Source organism: Neofelis nebulosa, chromosome 10 (genome assembly GCF_028018385.1).
Source record: "Neofelis nebulosa isolate mNeoNeb1 chromosome 10, mNeoNeb1.pri, whole genome shotgun sequence".
NCBI lineage: Eukaryota > Metazoa > Chordata > Mammalia > Carnivora > Felidae > Neofelis > Neofelis nebulosa.
The window spans coordinates 43708038-43728620 of NC_080791.1; the positions used below are offsets into that span (position 1 = coordinate 43708038).

The following is a 20583-nucleotide window of genomic DNA, read 5'->3' on the forward strand; positions in this document are numbered from 1 at the left end:
TGCAGCATTATTTACAATAGCCAAATTATGGAAGCAGCCCAAGTGTCTGTCGATAGATGAATGGAAAAGAAGTGGTATATACATACAATGAAATATTATTCAGCTGTAAAAAGGAATGAAATCTTGGGTCCTGGGTAGCTCAGTTGGTTGAGCATTTGACTTAGGCTCAGGTCATGAACTCACAGTCCATGAGTTTGAGCCCCACGTCGGGCTCTGTGCTGACAGCTCAGAGCCTGGAGCCTGCTTCAGATTCTGTGTCTCCCCCTCTTTCTGCCCCTCCCCTGCTCTCTCTCTCTCTTTCAAAAATAAATAAACATTAAAAAAATTTTAATAAGAATGAAATCTTGCCATTTGCAACGACATGGATAGAGTTAGAGTTTATAATGCTAAGAGAAGTAAGTCAGAGAAAGACAAATACCATGCAGAGACAAAACAAAGCAACAAAGGAAAAAAAGAGAAAGAGACAAACCAAAAACAGACTCTTATAGAGAACAAACTGATAGTTACCAGAGGGGATGTGGGTGGGAGGATGGGTGAAATAGGTGATGAGGATTAAGAGTACACATACCATAATGAGCACTGAATAATGTATAGAATCGTTGAATCACTATATTGTGCACCTGAAACAAATTTAACACTGTGTATCATCTATACTGGAATTAAAAAAAAAACCTTAATAAAAATAAGGAAAAAAATAAATGGAAAGGTACGAAAAAACCCCAGCTGATTATCTAAGGTCCTTCACACCACGTTCCCATCAACATTTCTCATGTCACACTGGACCTCTCAGTTGGCCTGACAGGGCACTGCAGGTGCTCATTGATGCCATTAACAAAGAGCATTTCTGATATTGGTGGCCCTGTACAACTCTGAAGCAGACTTTTTTTCTGTGTCACCACATTTCAGTGGTCCTTTTTGAAGCAAGGAAATCAGATTTTGAGAGGACAACTATGTGGCCCATGATCCCAACCCTAGTAAATGTCTAGAACCCTGAATTCTTGTCTTCTTTCTAAAACTTATTCTGGAACATCAGACGTGGGGAGGGTGTATGTGGGGGGCGGGGTGGGTGGGTTGTAAACCAGACAAGTAGGAGAGAGGTGTTTTTCATGATTTTGCTCTTATCCTTAGCTGGTCACATAACATGTCTGTCCTTGTGTCTGTTTTTTCTTATAAGAAGCAGACACAAGTAAAGAAGTGGGCAGCACCATAATTGAGGAGACATACTTGTCTATCTCTAGGACTTTGTACAAAAAAGATTCTTAAGTATATGCAAATGAAAGATGGGTTAGATAATCACACCAGAGAGAAGCCCTCTCCAAGGACAGGGATATTTGTCTCTTGTTCACTGCCATAATTTCCAGAGCCTAAAAAGTTCTTTTTATTGGATAGGAGCTAAAAATTTTGTTAATGAACAAAGGATGGGGATTGATCCAAACAGAGTATCAGTCCTGATAAAGAAAAATTCATTAATAAAGTTAGCAGGAGATTGAATGAAGAAACTGAGCTGAAACTTCCCAAGAAGAGTTTAGCTGGTGTGAACATATCATTCAGCCAAAATGCTTTGTTTATTTATACTTCCTGTTATTCCTGCTGGAAAGATTCTTTTTCCAGATGTTTTTGCATCTTGCCCTTTCACTTCATTCAGGTCTCTGTTCAATTGCCATATGCACAGAGACTCATTCTCTGACTATCCCTTTAAACTGCCTATGCAAAATTTCAAGCATATATAAAAGTAAACAGAACGGTATAATGCATTTTTATGTAACAGTCACATAACTTCAGTAATTATTACATTTTACCTGTTTTTAAAAGCACTTAGCACTCTATGACATTATATATATTTTTGTGTCTTTATTTATGGGCTAGATCCTCTTCCACTAGAATCAAAGAACCAAGGGGCCAAGGACTTTTTCTTCCTTGTTCATTTCTGTTTCCCTGACACGTCAAACACTGTCACATTACAGGTGCATAAGAGCATTTGTTCAATGAATGAATGACTAAGAGAAGATTGTACTAGGTGTAATGGATTCTAAAGTAGAATCCTCCATTGCTGTAGACATTTGCAATGATCTGTTTTTGCAGTTGAAGTATTTATTTTTAAGCCCAATTTTCTTAGTTAATGTTTATATTCTAGATTTGCTTACATGGTGAGAAATGGTAGAATCAATTCACATATGTTGTTTCTGAGCCACGGATAATGTTGAGATTTCTATCAATAATCTAATGTAGTAATCTTTAGTTTTCAAATATCTTCTAGTAGCTTTGTTTTAAGGTTGTTCTTTTTCTGTTTAGTGAAAATACCTTTATAAAATGAAAATACGCATTGCACTTGAGCTAAATACATTTAGATAAATATAAAGAATCCTATCCTAAATTCTGCTTTTTAAATACATATTAAAACCATCTGCCAATTTTATCACTGATGTTTTTAAAGATATTATCTTTAAAATTTTTTTTGAAAAAAAATTATTCATTTTTAATGTTTATTCATTTTAACATTTATTCATTTTAACGTTTATTCAGAGAGAGACAGCGTGAGTGGGGGAGGGGCAGAGAGAGGGGGAGACAAAGAATCTGAAGCAGGTTCCAGGCTCCAAGCTGTCAGGACAGAACCTGATGTGGGGCTTGAACTCACAAACTCTGATATCATGACCCAACTAAAGTTGAATGCTTAACTGACTGAGCCACCCAGGTGCCCCAAGATCTTATCTTCAAAAAGATCAAAGCATTGTAGTAATTTTTTCATCCTCCAATCCATTTAATGTGATTTTCATATGAAGATGCAAAAGCTCTGGTAAGGTCATTCTTTAAAATGTTTTAAAAAATGTTTGTTTATTTTTTGAGAGAGACAGAGCATGAGTGGAGGAGGGACAGAGAGAGAGGGAGACAGAGAATCTGAAGCAGGCTCCAGGCTCTGAGCTGTCAGCACAGGGCCTGATGAGGGGCTCGAACTCACGGACCATGAGATCATGGCCTGGGCCAGAGTCAGATGCTCAATTGTCTGAGCCACCCATGCACCCCTCTAGTAAAGTCATTTTTGATGTCGTGGTGTCAGTTTTATCTTTGAGTCCAAAATAGTATCACGGAGCTAGTTGGCACATAGTGCATGTTTATTGAGTGAATAATTTATAAAGTATGAATAAGATGGATGTAGTAAGAATTGGTATATTGTGGTATCTGATCTGTCAATATTTTCTGAATTTCTGCTGTGTTTAGAACACTACCTTAAGCATTCAAACTTTGGTTATTGTTCCTTGAGGTACAATAAGTAGCTTTTTTAATTAGATACAGTATTTTTTAAAGCAGTACTTTTGCAAAGTCCTCTGAGGATTTAAATATAAACCCTATACGTGGTGGTCATGATGGTCTAAGCTCTGCTATAGTAACTAGTCAACCTTGAAATATCCTGAAAATGTGATAAGACACAAAACAGACTTATTTCTTACTCATGAAGTGACTTTTGTGAATCAGTGGATCCAAAACAACTCTTTCAAGTGATAAGTCAGGGATTCAGTTGCCTTTTATCTTCCAGTTCAACTCATGGCTTTCAGTTATTCTGATAGAGGGGACAACGCTTTTCTCTGCCTTATTCTGGAAGTAGCAAGTATTGCCTCTACTCACAGCCCAGTGGTCAGAATTAGATATATGGCTCAATATAACCACAAAAACTTCCGAGAAGTATAGTCTATAAGTACCCAGGAGGACAGGAAACCAAATCCTGACATGGGTAGTGGTATACAACTTAGACTACATGCATAGAGCTCAGAGGTCCAAAGACTGTCCATTCATTAATTCATTCAGCATTTAACCAGTAAGTTCACAAATGCTTGATATTAAATGATCTATCATTGCAGTCGTTCCTTACAATAAAAGGTACGTGTATCATAACACTGACAACATAAATATACTTCGGGGGACAGTTGCTATGTTTTAGCAAAGTTTATATATATATATATAAATATATATATAAATATATATAAATATATATAAATATATATATAAATATATATAAATATATATAAATATATATATAAATATATATATAAATATATAAATATATATAAAAATATATACGTGTATCATAACACTGACAACATAAATATACTTCGGGGGACAGTTGCTATGTTTTAGCAAAGTTTATATATATATATATATTTATATAAATACATATATAAATATATATATAAATATATATATATAAATATATATATAAATATATATATAAATATATATAAATATATATATATAAATATATATATAAATATATATAAAATATATAAAAAAGAGCATTAAAATGGCAGTGCCTTTAACATATCTTTAACATTAAGATACCTAGAACAAGGTAGTTTTTTAGAGGCTATATTAATTTTACAGCCATCAAAGACAAGTATTAAGGCCATCAAGTCAACATTTTAGGTACTAAGAAGAAAGAAAAAAAGGAAAGGGAGGAATAAAGAGATGCACCTTTCAACTGAGACAGCTTCCTTCAGGAAGCCTTCCAATTTTTCCGGTTGTACTTCCATTTACGTTACATCAACAAGTTCATAGTCACACAGTCAAAATAAACGCAATAGATTTTAGGCAGTGTAGTGTTTCAGCTGGTCACTTTGCTTCCCTGAATAAATTAATGTTTTGTTATTAAGAAAGTATGGAGGAAAAATATTAAGTGAACAATTAGCAAGTTTTGTTGAAGTTAAGGATTTCACACACACACACACACACACACACACACACACACACACACTTGCTTGAATATACAATCCCAAGTAAGTGGAGATTCCTTTGAGATTATTCTCCAGCTGTTTCTATACTAATAAACCTCAATAGGGAGAGAGGAGGAACAGTTTCTTTATTTTTTTTCTTCTATTACTTTTCTGTTCACATAGTAAATGTTTCTGTAAATATTGCTACTACTGACTTTGCTATTGAAGAGAACCCTTACTTACTGAATTTAGACACGGTAAACCAATTGATATTTTAATTTAATCAAATATACTAATATGATCAGAGCTTTAACTTGTCCTTAGCTATCTGTCATGGTCCTATAAATGCTTCTCTATACTTTTAATTAATGTTAAAATATTTTTTATTTTATTTTCCCTCAAAAGGGAAGGCTTAGAAACAGATGTACTTGTTTTAGTATTGAGAGTTTATACATAACATTTCTTATTCCTTTAGGTTTGTCAGTATGAGAAGTGATGAAATAAGGCCTGAGCCATACAGAGCCTAGAAATTGGATTCAGCATGTTTGCTACATACTACAGAGAATTAATTTAACTTCTTTTCATTTTTCCCACCTTTGTCTGCCTTCTCCACAGGCTGTACATTGATGGTCCATTTGGAAGTCCATTTGAGGAATCCTTGAACTACGAGGTTAGCCTTTGTGTGGCCGGAGGCATTGGAGTAACTCCATTTGCATCAATACTCAACACCCTGCTGTATGTCATTTTGAACCATTTTATTAGTTCAAATAGGGAACTATCAATATTTTAAACATCTCCCATTTAGTATGAGGTAATTCCTCACAGAATTTGTCTACAGTAGTCCTCCCTCTTGCACACAGGGAATACATTCCAAGATCCCCTGTGTATGCCTGAAACTGCAGATGGTGCTAAACCCTACATATACTCTGCTTTTTTTGTAAGCTTAACTTATCAATTATGCACAATAAGAGATAATAACAAATATTAAAATAGGAAAATTATAATATACTGTGATGAAAGTTTTGTGAGTGTGGTATCTCTCAAAATATTTTATCGTAATGTAGTCACCCTTCTTGTGATGAGGTGAGATCATAAAATGCCTAGGTGATGAGATGAAGTGGAGCGAATGATGTAAGCATTGTGTGCTGTTGACCTTCCGACAATATGTCAGGTGGAGCAGTGATTATCTGCTTCCCTGCCGCGGATGACCTTGAGGGTAACTGAAACCACAGAAAGTGAAACCACAGATAAGGAGGCACTACTTTACTTGTTGTTCATGGAACTCCATTTACTGATTGATGAGGGGAGTAATTCAGTGTTTCTCGATATGTGGTCTGTGGCTTTCAGCGTGCTCTCTTGTAAAATATCACAATTTGGCATTCATCTGTCATTTTTTAAAATTATTTTTTAAAAAGTTTATTTCTTCATTTCTGTGAGAGAGTGAGCGAACAGGGGAGGGTCAGAGAGAGAGGGAGAGAGAGACAGAATCCCAGACAGGTTCCGCACTGTCAGCATGTAGAGCGCGATGTGGGGCTCCATCTCACGAACCTTGAGATCATGACCTGAGCCCAGACCAAGAGTCAGAAGCTCAGCTGATGGAGCGACCCAGGCTCCCCGTTCCTGTGTCCTTTGAAAATTATTCCACCAACCTTCATTTCTCTACTTCCTCATAAATAGTAAGTGGTACTCTTCATCCATTCTGTCAACAAATACTTTGGAGCACCTACATGCCAAATCATCTTATAGGGACTGGTAATAAAGTCATGAATGAAACATAGTCCCTGCCCTTAAAAAGCTTCCATTCAGATGGAGCAGGTGAAAAATAAACCAGTGAGAAATTCATAGTAACATTATTTCAGAAAATATTAGAACTATGATAAAAAGAAGAGAGGATAATGGGATAAAAAAAATAAAGGGTTGGGGTCATTGTAGAATTTTGGTTAGGAAAAGTTTTTCTCAGGAGTTAACAAATGAGCACATGATGCCTTGGCCTATTACTCAGCAAAGTTATAACAGACTGAAGAATAAAAATTTCAAATATGAGACTGCTTACTGAGTAAATACTTTTTCAGTTATTTTAGTTCTAAGATTATAAGCAAAAATTAATTGATTGTTAATTTTCATGAAAAAATAAACATAATAGTAAAAAATTATTCTCAAATGTATTCCATTCACTTTTCAAGAAGGCACAATTTGCATTAAAACTCTTTTATGGAGTACTAAAACAAAGAATAATAAAGTTGAAATGATATGTTTGAATGATATTCAATTTTAAATACTTGTTACAAATTTGGGACTTTTTGGAGGTTCTTAGAAAAATAACCATATTCCAAGCCAGGAATCATTTGCTTCTGAAAACATACTGCAAGTTATTTGGGCACTCCAAGTTAAGAAAAAGAGAAAATATTTTCTTAACCTCAAGTCGACTTCATAATTATAAATAGGAATCCAGACTTGGAATTATGAGTTACTGGAATGCATTACATAGTAGGTGGCTGTTACATCTCTTTCTTTAAGGATTATTGAGAAGGGGATAAACAACCAGCTTTCTGGAATGGTTTTGGCTCATTTTGCCTGGAGGCCAGGGCACGACTGATGACCAGTGGAGCCCTGCTGAGTGATAGAATTCACAGAAAATAGAGAACTTTTTTCTGAGATGCAGGGTTCATATTATTCTGGTCCAGGAGTTTATTGCCTTCACACTGGAAATGGGTGATCTGCATATAATATTCACAAATAATAAACACTTTAATTCATGGAGTGTATCGTTCCTCTGAGTGGGTATATTGCATTTTAAATTCGTTTGAGAGCTGTAGTAAGTCCTATGACAAATGATAAAATGTAAATGACTGGTTTTTCTGTGGGTTGCTTGCTTACTAATGAAAAGCAAAGTTTCAGATACAGGGATTCTTAATTTTTTTTTCATCCTAATCCCTGCTGCGTTCTTTTAATTTTACAGGGATGACTGGGAACCGTACAAGCTCAGAAGACTATACTTTATTTGGGTGTGCAGAGACATCCAGTCCTTCCGTTGGTTTGCAGACTTACTCTGTGTGTTACATAACAAGGTAAAATTCGGTTGGTTATTTTTTTCATTAAAAATACTATTTTTTTCAAATGACAAAAATAATAAATACTTATTATAGAATAAACCAGGAAATATGCAGATAAGTTGAAAGAACGAGAAAAAATTCTTAAGAGAACAGGAATAGCATGTTAATAATTTAGTACGCACATTTTCAGATGTTGCTATCTGAGAATATGTGTATATATCTATGGTATTTTTTAACATAGAAATGCTCATATTTGTGTTTTAATGTAGAATATTTTAACCTGGAAATGTAGGCTTATGATCGGTGAGGTATGGATATGGGGTGATGAGGGAAGGCACGTAGAGGGCCACATCAGCAGGTGGTTGCTACTACACTTTCCATCCTTCGTTCTGTTAGCTCTAATCTCTTATTTCCACCTTTAATATTCCAAATGGACCATCACCAAACTTTTGGCACACTAGGCAGAATGTCGAAAATCCCAAATTCTAAGTTTTATTTCTTAAATAAAAAGCAGGCCTCCTTCATCTATCCTACATGTAGCTTTTTATTTATCTATTGATACATATATCTTAATTTTTGCAAATTATACAATACAAATATGCATTTTTGCTATAAATTTTTTCTTTTTAGTTGTAGGATAATCGACATACAGTGTTTTATTAGTTTCAGATGTATAGCATAGTGATTTGACAATTACACATTACAAACTGCTTACCACAATACATGTAGTCATAATCTTTCACCATAAAAAGTTATTATAAATTATTGGCTAGCTCTCCTATGCTATAATTTTCATCTTTATAACTGGAAGTCTGTACCTCTCAACCCTTTTCACCTGTTTCATCTATACCACAACCTCCCTTTCCTTTGGCTACCCCCCACTTTGTTCTCTGTATTTATGAGCCTATTTCTGTATGTTTGTTTTGTGTTTAAAAAAATTTTTAATGTTTATATTTTTGAGAGAGAGATAGAGTATGAGTGGGGGAGGAGAAGAGAGAGAGAGGGAGACACAGAAACCAAAGCAGGCTCCAGGCTCTGAGCTGTCAGCACAGAACCTGATGCAGGACCTGAATTCGTGAGTCGTGAGATCATGACCTGAGCCAAAGTTGGACACTTAACTGACTGAGCTACCTGGGTGCCTTATTTGTTTTGTTTTTTAGATTCTACATAGAAGTGAAATCATATGGTATTTGTCTTTCTCTGATTTCATTCACTTAGCATAATACCCTCTAGGTCAATCCATATTGTTGCAAATGACAAGATTTATTTCTCATTATATATATTATATACATACATATATATATATATATATATATATATGTTTCTCATTTATCTCTCTCTCTATTTATATACATATGTATATATGATCATTCCATTCATGTATCGGAAAACATTTAAGTTGCTTCAAAAATTTGGCTATTGCAAATAATGCTGCAATAAGCATAGGGGTGCATGTGTCTTTTGAGATTAGTGTTTGAACTTTCTTTGGGTAAATTACCCAGTAGTGGAATTACTGGATCATATGATATTTCCATTTTTAATATTCTGAGGTACTTCTCATTGTTTTCCACAGTGGTTGCATTGCCACCAGCAGTACATGAGGGTTATCTTTCCTCCATGTCCTCATGAACACTTAGTATTTCTTTTTTAATACTAGCCATTTTGACAGATGTGTGGTGATATCTCATTGTGATTTTGATTTGCATTTTCACAATGATTAGTGATGTTGAGCATTTTTTTTTCATGTGTCTCTTGGTAATCCATATGCCTTCTTTGGAAAAGTGTCAAATCATTCAGATAAACCAAATCCTCCCTTAATATTTTCCTCACCCAATCTGTGTAACCAGAGGTAACTCAAGAGTGTTGTATAAATTCTACCGTACTATTTGTATTGTTCTATGAATTGCTTATTTTAAGCTTATCACTATGTCTTGAACATTTTTAATAATAACACATGATAGAGTTACCTCATTCTTTTTACTGCTATAGAGTATTTTGTAATATAGATGTACTTAGTACTTTATTTAACCATCCCTTAATGATGGATCTTTTTTATAACAAAGAACACTGCAGTGAGTATCATACATGTCTTTGTATACAGATTTTCATTTATTCAGTCTGTCATTCTGTCACTCATCAATAATCACTCATTGCCTGCCATGAATCACAGACTGTTCTGGGACCTGGAGCTACATTGGAGAGCAAAACAAAAACAAGTTTTTGAGCTCATCCTAAGTGGGGAAGATAGACAACAAACTACTAAGTACATAGGATGCCTGATTCTGATTAGGACAAAGAAGAAAAAGAAAGTGGGATAAAGCAACAGAGTAAACCATAAAGGACACACTAGTTATATATTGTGTAATTGGGAATTCAACTCCCAGAAAGGTATTTTAGCAGAGCCCTTAGTGAAATGAATGAGCAGACTAGGCAGAAATCTTGTGGAAAAGGGGATCTAACTCCACAGGCTAGGGTTCTGATGCAGTGGTATGCTTTGTAGTTTGGGAAGAAGATGAAAGAAATCTTTGTGGGCAAAGCAAAGTAAGAAAGGGGGAAAATAGTAAGAGAATCAATCAGAGAGAGACCTGGTGTGTATGCTGTTTTAGGGGAAAAGTGGATGACATAAAGTCTTTGGATTTTATGCAAAAAATAAATTGTTTCTGGAGATAGAAGAACTGAAAGCAAGGATTTGAACAGATATTTGTACACCGGTGTTCATAGCAGCATTATTCACAATAGCCACATAACCCAAACGCCTGCTGATGGATAAAGAAAATGTGGCATATACATAGAAGGGAATAATATTTCTTAAAAAAGAATGAAGTTCTGAGAAATGCAGTGTGGATGAATCTCGAAAATGTTATACTAAGTGAATTAAATCAGGCGTAAAAGGACAAATATTGTACAACTCTGTTTATATGAGGTACATAGATGTCTAGTTCATAGACACAGAAAGTAGAACAGTGGTTGCCAGGGACTCAGGAAACATGAACAGAGGGTTATTGTTTGATGGGCATGGAGTTTCAGTTTAGAAAGATGACACGGTTCTGGAGGTGGATGGTGGTGATGGCTGCACAGAAGTGTGGACGTATTTAATGTCACGAACTGTACACTTAAGGACAGTTATGTATATTTTACCACAATTGGAAAAAAAAAGTACAGATTCCTGGGACCTACCAGGGACCTGCTGAATCAGGAGGGGCCAAACGGGAGGGATGAGAAGCCATTGAAAGGATTTGAGCAAGACTGATATAAATGTAGATCTTGGAAGTGTGTGTGAAAACATCAAGCTCTGGGATATTGCAGTTTCTGGAGGCACAGAAGATGAATTACAGCCAACAAAGGAGGCTGGTCAGACTGGCCAGTGAGTTAGCAGGAAAACCATGAGAGAGTTCTGTCTTTGAGGCTAAAGGAGGAAAAACTTTTAAGAGCAAAATCACCACTCTTCGATTTGTGAGTATTTTTTCCTGGGTTGATCCCCAAGACTGACTTTCTGAGTTGGAGGTTATGAGGAGGTTGTGAATGAATTTAAATTTTTATATATACTGACAAAACACTCTCCAAAGAGAAATTTTCATTTCTACCGAAGAGTATGAGAGACATTTATTTTAAAACATTATATTACCAATCTTGTTAAACTCTACCAATCTCTTAAACAGTGAGATCTCATTCTATTTTCTCCTGAATGCTAATAAGATTGAACCTCTCTTCATATGATTATTAACCAGTTGTATTACTTATGGGATTTCCTAATTCTACCTTTGTTTTTCTAATTTTTTAATCTTTCTTGAACTGATATCTAAAACCTGTACTTTTTTTTTTTAAATAAGAGGCCATAAGTGGATCCAAGATGAGAAAAGGCACATTTGAATAATAGATGTTGTATAAGGCAAGTAGTAGGGAAGGAAAGGATTAAAGGAAAGACAAGAATGTTAAGTGGCTGGACCTTCAAAGGAGTTGAATCTTAAGATTTATGTTTTCATTTCAAGTTTTTTGATGGATGTGCTTTATCCTTAAGATTCTGTGGAGTAAATAATATACAAGCTTTAAACTAGTGTAAACAATACAGTGATGACTATCTTCTATACACACTTCTGCACCCAGGTTTTGATTTTTCACATCAGCGGGATGAACATTGGTCCTTCAGTTATGCTTCTAAGGATGATGTGTTTGCAACTGTGTTACCAAGTTCAGCGTGTGTGTGTGTGTGTGTGTGTGTGTGTGTGAGAGAGAGAGAGAGAGAGAGAGACAGAGAGACAGAGACAGAGACATAGAGAGACAGAGAGACAGAGAGATCAACTGCAATACAGCATAGTGGCTTTACATACAGTTTATGTGAGAGTAGGTGAAAATGTTTTTGAAAACCAATGAAAATATAGAGTCTTTCAATCTTGTTCCAACTGTGTTTCACATTATTCTAGAATGCCTAAGACAAAGTTACCTTAGTTGCCCTAGTGACTGTCTTGGTGTCAGACTATCTGCCGTGATGACAAATGTGGATCTTAAGTGGATCTTGCTTGGGCAGATTGTCCAACCTGGTGAATGAAGGAGACCACGGGGCCAGATGTCAGGTGATCTGGTACCAGCTCTGCTAATATCTAACCACATGACTTGCTCCAAGTCACTTCACCTCTGTGGGTCATATTGGCAAAATCAAAATGAGGGATCAAGGCTACATCAGGCATTTGGATTCTGTCATTTACAATGGAACAGTGGTTCTACCTCATACGAACTGCAAGTCCTTGAGTAAATCACTTAATCTCTATAAACCTGATTTATGCTTTCAATTTGTAAAGGAGGCTACCAGCACTTGAAACCTGATGTGAGACTTAGCTTTAATATATCTAAAGTATCTATCATTTTGAAGGCATTTAAGAAATGATTACCATGATTCCTCTTAGTGATCTGTAAAGTTCCTTCCAGGACTCACATCCTGTTATTTTTTATTTGTGAGAAAAATAAGGAAGGGTGATAGGCAGGAGAAGTAAAAATGAAGAACATAATATTTGTGCATGATCCTACAGTCCTAATCTATTTGCAAGATTGTGTTGATCCATATATTTATTTTTCCCTTATTTTTTTTCCCTTTTCCTTTTATTTGTAGAAAATTGTTCCTTTAGTAGATATTATTATCTTCAGTGAGGGGTAGGTTAAAGTGGAGACATTGACATCATTAAAAACATCATTCAAATTTCCATAGTTCTTACTAGGGGCTGTGGGTACCAAATACCAGTTATCGATGCAGGAGTCATTGGACTGATCTCAGAACAGCATCCTGGTAAACATTTAAGACAAGAATCAACAAAAGCCATGTGTTTTTTGAGGTGCTATTCATCACTGGCATCTAGAAACTTCTGTTTTTTTGGAACTAAAAGTCATAAATCCTGATTCAGTTCCAAAAGGGCCTAAAAATGAATTTAGTATTTGGCTGTAACTTGAGGCAGCTATTTGATGGCATATAATTAACAATTATATTTTAAGAGTATGATGGGAGCTGAGAATGATCATTTATCACTTTTAAAGTAAATATGTTTTTATTGGGGCTTTATAACTCAGAGTTTCCACGTGTCAGAAAATGTATAGTTTTACATCTGAAAAGAGATGATGACATTCAGCCCTACCATTGTCCTGATGAAAAACCTGAGGGCTAGATCAGTGAGTAAATCCTTAGAAGTCTCAGGGCCAATATGGGAAGAGAGACAAGTCACCTGCCACGTGTTCCTCCCACGGTAAATGGGGCCAGAGGGGTGATGAAACCCTACTTAATCCCCCCACCATTTGCAATGTGCCTTTTTTTTTTTGCATTCTTAAAACTTCTACTTTGAGTCCCAATGTATCATTTTTTATATTAAATTAAATTAAATACTTATTTTTAAATTTTTATTTAAATTCCAGTTATAACAGACACTGTAATATTAGTTTCAGGTGTACAATATAGTGATTCAGCACTTCCATACATCACCTGGTGCTCTTTGCAAGTTCACTCCTTAATCCCCATAACCTGTTTAACCTATCCCCACCCCACCTCCTCTCTGATAACCATTCAGTATAGTTAAGAGTGTATTAAAAAAAAAAAAAAGTCTGTTTCTTGGTTTGCCCCCTCTCTTTTTTTCCCTATGCGTGTTTGTTTTATTTCTTAAATTACACATATGAGTGAAATCATATGGCATTTGTCCTTCTCTGACTTATTTCACTTAGCATTATACTCTCTGGCTCCACCCATGTCATTGCAAATGGCAAGTTTTCATTTGCTTTTATAGCTGAGTAATATTCCATTGTATATATACCACATCTTCTTTATCCATTCATCAGTCGGTGGACACTTGGGCTGTTTCCATAACTTGGCCATTGTAGATAATGTTGCTATAAACTTGGCCATTGTAGGTAATGTAGATAATGTATCATAGTATAATATAGAAATAATACTTTGAATCAGTGGATCCTCTTGCTGCAGTAAAGTCCAACAAAACATTACCATCTAAAGCAAACCCACTATGCTGATCTCTGTTCAAGAAATGGTTTGTCTTTTGAAGAAGTGCTGTTCCTATTGATGCCTTTCCTGGGATCCACACCTCAAACACTCCTCTCTGTTCTCCAAGGAGCCCACCAGGTGGAGGTGCTCCTCTCCTTCTCTTCCACTTTTGATGCCTTGTCCTTATCGGGGTGATGAAAGGAGGCCCTAAGAAGAAGAATACTTTTAAAAATAAAAAAAAATTATAAAAATTATTTTTAAACTTGTATTTGTATAACATTTAAAAATATTTTAGGGGCGCCTGGGTGGCACAGTCGGTTAAGCATCCGACTTCAGCCAGGTCACGATCTCGCGGTCCGTGAGTTCGAGCCCCGCGTCAGGCTCTGGGCTGATGGCTCGGAGCCTGGAGCCTGGAGCCTGTTTCCGATTCTGTGTCTCCTTCTCTCTCTGCCCCTCCCCCATTCATGCTCTGTCTCTCTCTGTCCCAAAAATAAATAAAAAACGTTGAAAAAAAAATTTTAAAAAAAAAAATTAAAAAAAATAAAAATATTTTAAAATTTTTGTTTAAATTCCAGTTTAAGTTATTTAAATTCCAATTAGCTAACATGCAGTGTAATATTAATTTCAAGTGCAAAAATATTTTTAAAATAACAGATTTCAGAAGTCAGGGTTCATTCAGAGGAAGGCCAATTATTAGTAGGTTCATTTTTGTCTTCTAGAAAAAGGCAGCATACAGAGACAAGAACAACCCTTTTACCCTCTTTGCTGAGTTTATTTTCCTGTAGGTGATATTTTTCTTATTTTATTTTTCAAGGCATTGAAATGTTTGAGATTTTTTTTGAGACTATTTTATTTTGGCAGGTATGTTTACAGCCTCATACATTTTTGTACAAGGAAAACTAGTGCTGACTAAGAGGAAGGCAAGAATAAGAACTCTGCCTTTTGTTTTTGTTTTTGTTTTTGTTTTTTTTTTTGTGATTCCTAGCATGCATATTTTATATCATTATTTGTGTTTTGTTTTTTTTTTTTAAAGAAAATCATGTTCTTTAGGAGTGAACTCTTGGTTCTAATTTAGGGACTCTTAAGGAATAAAATAAGAGATATAGGGAAAGGATTTAGGGGGATATCAGTGTAATATTTCACATGCTTGGTTTTGTATGTATAAAGATAACATAGGGATTCCTGGGTGGCTCAGTCAGTTGAGCATCCTACCTCTTGATTTCGGTTCAGGTCATGATCCCAGGATAGTGGATTGAGTCCCATGTGTAGCTCCATGCTGAGTGTGGAGCCTGCTTAGGATTCTCTCTCTCTCTTCTGTCTCTCTTTCTCTCTGTCTCTCTGTCTCTCTGTCTCTCTCCCCCTCTCCCTCTGTGTCCCTCTCTCGCCCACTCACTCTCTTCATCTCTCTCTCTAAAAAAATTAAAAAGTGAAATAAGATGACAGGATTATGGTCTTGCACTGCTACCATCTACTATTCCCTTATCACTACTACTACTGCTTGCACTAATTGTGCCAATAGGAGCAGGTTATTAATGTCAGAATCTGGCATGTATATGACATACATATATGTACCTATGTATATATACACATTTGCTAGTAAAGGTTGACTGTGATTAGACACCATACATCTTAAATTGTAGAATCACATATGTTAGAATAGGAGAAAGTCCGAGTACACAGAAGGAATTCTCATGTCTATTTACTTTTATGTCCTCTCAGTTTTGGCAAGAGAACAGACCTGACTATGTCAACATCCAGCTGTACCTCAGTCAAACAGATGGGATACAGGTATGTGGTTGGATGTTTTCATAAATTAAACAAGCCTCTTGATAATAGAAGATCTCCTCTAAGGGCCATACTGGAAGAACATTTCTGCAGGTGGTTTGAATAGAAGTTTCCCAGAGGAAGGCCTCTTTTGGAATGTGTCCAGAAAACCCATGGCTTGTCCTTGAAGCTAACGGTATTAGGTCTTTCATCTGTCCTCCTCACAGGGAGCGGGAACAGACCTTTGAGTTCATCTCTCTCCTTTTCACTGTTATCTCAAACTCTTCACCTCCAGAAATCAGACCATGAGCGAACAGTCTCATGATTGTGTTCATCAAGGGGAGTTTTTATGTGGAGAGACAAGATAAGATCATATGTAGTTAAGCTTATTTCTCTTCAAGGGAAACTAAACAACATAGTAATAGCCATTACGCATCATGTACTTACTATACTAGGGACCCTGTGCTCAGCATCTCATATTCATTATCTTGTGTAATTGCAACAGATCCAAGAGGTAGATGATATTGCCATCCTCACATTATAGATGAGGAAACTGAGGTTTACAGATGGCATGGAAGTGCTGCACAGGTGTATAAATCTGGGCATGAATGCTTTTACAAGTTTTATTTTAGTATTTTCCATTATATATTTTCTATAATACTTTGAATACAAACTATGAATGCTTGTCAGTTACTTCAAAACTAACCTAACCCTATTTTTTCTAGTCAGATTTCTACCCCATTTGGTATGTAAAAAAATATTTCATTTTCCTATTCTCATGAAGCAAGTCAGTATCGTTATTCCTCATGGTATGGCTGTAATTAAGGTATGGAGCATAAATTGCATTGGTTCTCCGTTTGTCTGCCTGGGACTCAGACACTCTCCCCCTCTCTTCTCACTTCCCTCTGACCCTTCATTGCCGATCCAGATCTAATATTCTGTTAATTGCAAACACCAACCCGTTAGAAGTTATTTTGTTGATCGACTCAAGATGTGGAGCTCTTCTGTCTTAGGCTGTCTTGTCTAGGATCATTTCCCCAAATTTATGATGACAATTTGTAGTATTTTACTCCTACAATGAGCCAAATATGACAACTGTATTTGCAGTGCAAAAACACTTCAATAAAGTTTATGTGCTACACCCTTTTTGAGAGTAGGCAATTAAAATGCCTTCTTTAACATTGTGGTTGTTAAAAATGAAGCAACTAACTGAAGTCTAGGAAAATCAGCCATTTGTAATAATGGAATTCAAGAAGATAATGGATTTTAAAGGAAAAGAGGAAGGAAATGATGTTTCTAAATGACTATACTTAATAGCTTGCCATTTGATACTTATATTCTTTAAATCACAGCAATTTGGTAGGAAGCCACAGCACCAGTAGAAATGATGTTAGAGAAATAAGTTATTCGTCCAACTCTGTGTCATATAAAATATAGTGCTTTCTTTTTGGCAGAAGATAATTGGAGAAAAATACCAAGCACTGAATTCAAGACTTTTTATTGGACGTCCTCGGTGGAAACTTCTGTTTGATGAAATAGCAAAATGTAACAGAGGGTAAGTACTAATTCTCAGGAAATTTACCATGTGGCTAATGATCAAATTAAAATATTCTCAAGTCATAACATGTAGTTTTTAAAGATGAATTAGGTAATGGGTTTACAAATGGCAAAGTCACTTAAACACTCAATTATCACTCTCAAAGAAGGAAGCAAGTCAGGGACCACCTCACACATATCTGTAACATCAAATAATTAAAATTTGGCTTGGAAATAGTCTATAAAGAATTTATGAAGAAACTATCCTACGTACTTTCAAATTTGCATAGACCCATATTAAAATGGGTATTCATTCCAACATCATGTATCAGGTGATCACTGGAAAAACTTTTCAAAATCATGTTGGCAAACAAGGGAACTCTACCAGCATTTCTAACAATGAATGAATGCACTTAAGAATCAGGCATTTGCATTTTTTTTTATCAGAATGAATAAACTTTTAAAATCCTTAGTGGTAATATGGAGTCTCTAATACAGGAGTATTTCCAAACATAATTTTTTTTCTTGGAAGCTATAATTCTATGAAGAATCTTAGTATTATGAAATACGTGTGTATGGTCTAAAGAGATTACCGTTTAAGGAAAGCATTCACTGTAAGGCACAGACTAGCCACAACCCCCCTTTTTTTGTAAACTTATTGTTCAAGGCAGTAGTCTATAAGAATTCTAAGGGTAGGGGCGCCTGGGTGGCGCAGTCGGTTAAGCATCCGACTTCACCCAGGTCACGATCTCGCGGTCCGTGTGTTCGAGCCCCGCGTCAGGCTCTGGGCTGATGGCTCGGAGCCTGGAGCCTGTTTCCGATTCTGTGTCTCCCTCTCTCTCTGCCCCTCCCCCGTTCATGCTCTGTCTCTCTCTGTCCCAAAAATAAATAAAAAACGTTGGAAAAAAAAAAAGAATTCTAAGGGTATTTTGAAAACAATATACCCACTCACACATTTTAAATTTGGTATTGAAATAGTTTCATCATAAGTTAAATAGTTGCAAAGGCTCTAATTTCTAACAGATTGCACATGCTGACATTTTAAAATTAATGTAACTCTTTTAAACCTGTCTACTGGAATTGAAATACCAGTTTTTTGATACCAACCTCATATATTTGTAAAGATATACAAAAAGCTTTCGCTAGCAATTGGAAATTTTACATTATTTTTTCTTTAAAAAATTTTTTTATTAATACTTATTTTTGAGAGAGAGAGAGAAACAGAGCATGAGTGGGGGAGGGGCAGAGAGAGAGAGAGAGAGAGAGAGAGGGAGACACGGAATCTAATGCAGGGTCCAGGCTCTGAGCTGTCAGCACAGAGTCCGACATGGTGCTCTAACTCACGAACCATGAGCTCATGACCTGAGCCAAAGTCAGACGCTTAACCAACTGAGCCACCCAGGCGCCCATACATTATTTTTTCTACTTGAACTTGTATTTCCATTGTATTTAACCTATAGAATTTATCAAAATTCAATATGTTTTTACATTTGAACTAACTGTATTTTTGTTACTTAAGTAAACATACTTCTGTAATAAGAATGTACATAAATTGAAGTTTTAATTTTTAAAATTTCCTTTGTTGCTCTCCTAGATTGATTTACTATTACAATTACTAGTATATAGTTAATCAATTCACAATTTAAAAAAATACATTTTTATAAATATAAAAAGGATATTTGTGAATGAATGAGACAGCTTATCAGATGAAGAGTTTTAAAAATGCTTCAGTTCATGAACTCCTAGATAAATACAATTTATTGAAAGAATCACTGATGTATCATGGCTCCTGGCTCCATCTTCAGAGATTTTGTTTTAGGAATTGTAATGGCTCCTGGAGCCTCAGGAACAAAATTTTAAAAAAATATATGGTTGACTCCTGACAAGCATCCTTTTATTAATTTTCTTGGTATAGTGATGAAAACCTTGCAATTTTGTTATTGTTGCTATTGTTTTTCCTCAAACCAAACTCTATTACAGGAAAGGATCATTTATAAGAAATTAGATTGGGATTCTTGATTTCTTTGGTTCCTTCTTAAGAATTCTCATCAGTTAAACTGTTCATGATTTAGATTGATTTTGTATGTTTATTTGCTTGGTTGTTCATTTCCTTCAAACAGCAAAGCTGGTTTAAGAAGAACAAGTGTATACCATCTGCTGTTGACATTTTGTATAACACTTTCACTTTCTGTATTTGCTCTGGCCAAGCACCTAAAAACGCATTATTTTTAAAGAATTTTTACATGGCATATTTAGGAAAAGAATGGATGAACATCTTAAGGTTCATTAACTAGAAAAAAGGTGATACTTAAAGAGAAGTCCTCATTTGAGATATAAAATTTTGGTTAACCTCATGTACATGAATTACTGAAAGAATATATAAAGTCACATACATACATACTTATACATGTACATGTATATGTATGCATATATATTTAAAATCTATATACTGAAAATATGAACCTTAAATTTTAATGCAAATTGAATGAATCTATTACATAGAATTCTTTAATGTAGTCTTTTTCAGATACACTCATATATTGTTCATGGATGATTTCCATGTAATTCTACCTCCCAGTATTCTACAGTATGGATATATAGGTTACCTCCAGTTCTCTACCATTACTAACAGTGCTATAGTAATTATCTTTGCACATACTTTCTCAGGCTCTTTGGGAGTTGCAGTTCAAGGTTAGAATCCTTGAAATGGAATTGCTGGCTCAAAGAGTATACACATTTAAATACTGTCCTATCAAAACCAAAAGGCTGAATCAGTTTATGCTCAGTTTACTTTGCACACATGTATGAGGTGGTTCCTTCCTTGTGTGGCTTTTTTAAATTCAGGAAATGAATTATGTAATGGTATTACATGATCAAGGAAAGTGAAGGAGCTTTTGAAGTCACCCTATTTTCATCATTATTTGACAAAAGGAGGAACTAGGGCCCAAAAGGTAATGATTTATCTCAAGCCATGGTTAATAAGTCAGAATTTATACATGAACCCTATCTTCTGACTGTAAAGTTCAATGTGCTTCATTTACAGCAAAACATTGTC

At 35.4% G+C, this 20583-nt stretch overlaps 1 protein-coding gene across 6 annotated transcripts in view; it reads left to right on the forward strand.

The window, feature by feature from the left end:
- NOX4 (NADPH oxidase 4) overlaps positions 1-20583 on the forward strand; it is a 166962-nt gene that overhangs the window by 136231 nt on the left and 10148 nt on the right. For all 6 annotated transcript variants that reach the window (XM_058687522.1, XM_058687523.1, XM_058687520.1 and 3 more), the window contains 4 exons: positions 5319-5438; positions 7663-7771; positions 15948-16016; positions 17447-17547. In XM_058687522.1, the coding sequence (XP_058543505.1) occupies positions 5319-5438; positions 7663-7771; positions 15948-16016; positions 17447-17547 (399 nt within the window). The remainder of the gene's footprint in view (positions 1-5318; positions 5439-7662; positions 7772-15947; positions 16017-17446; positions 17548-20583) is intronic.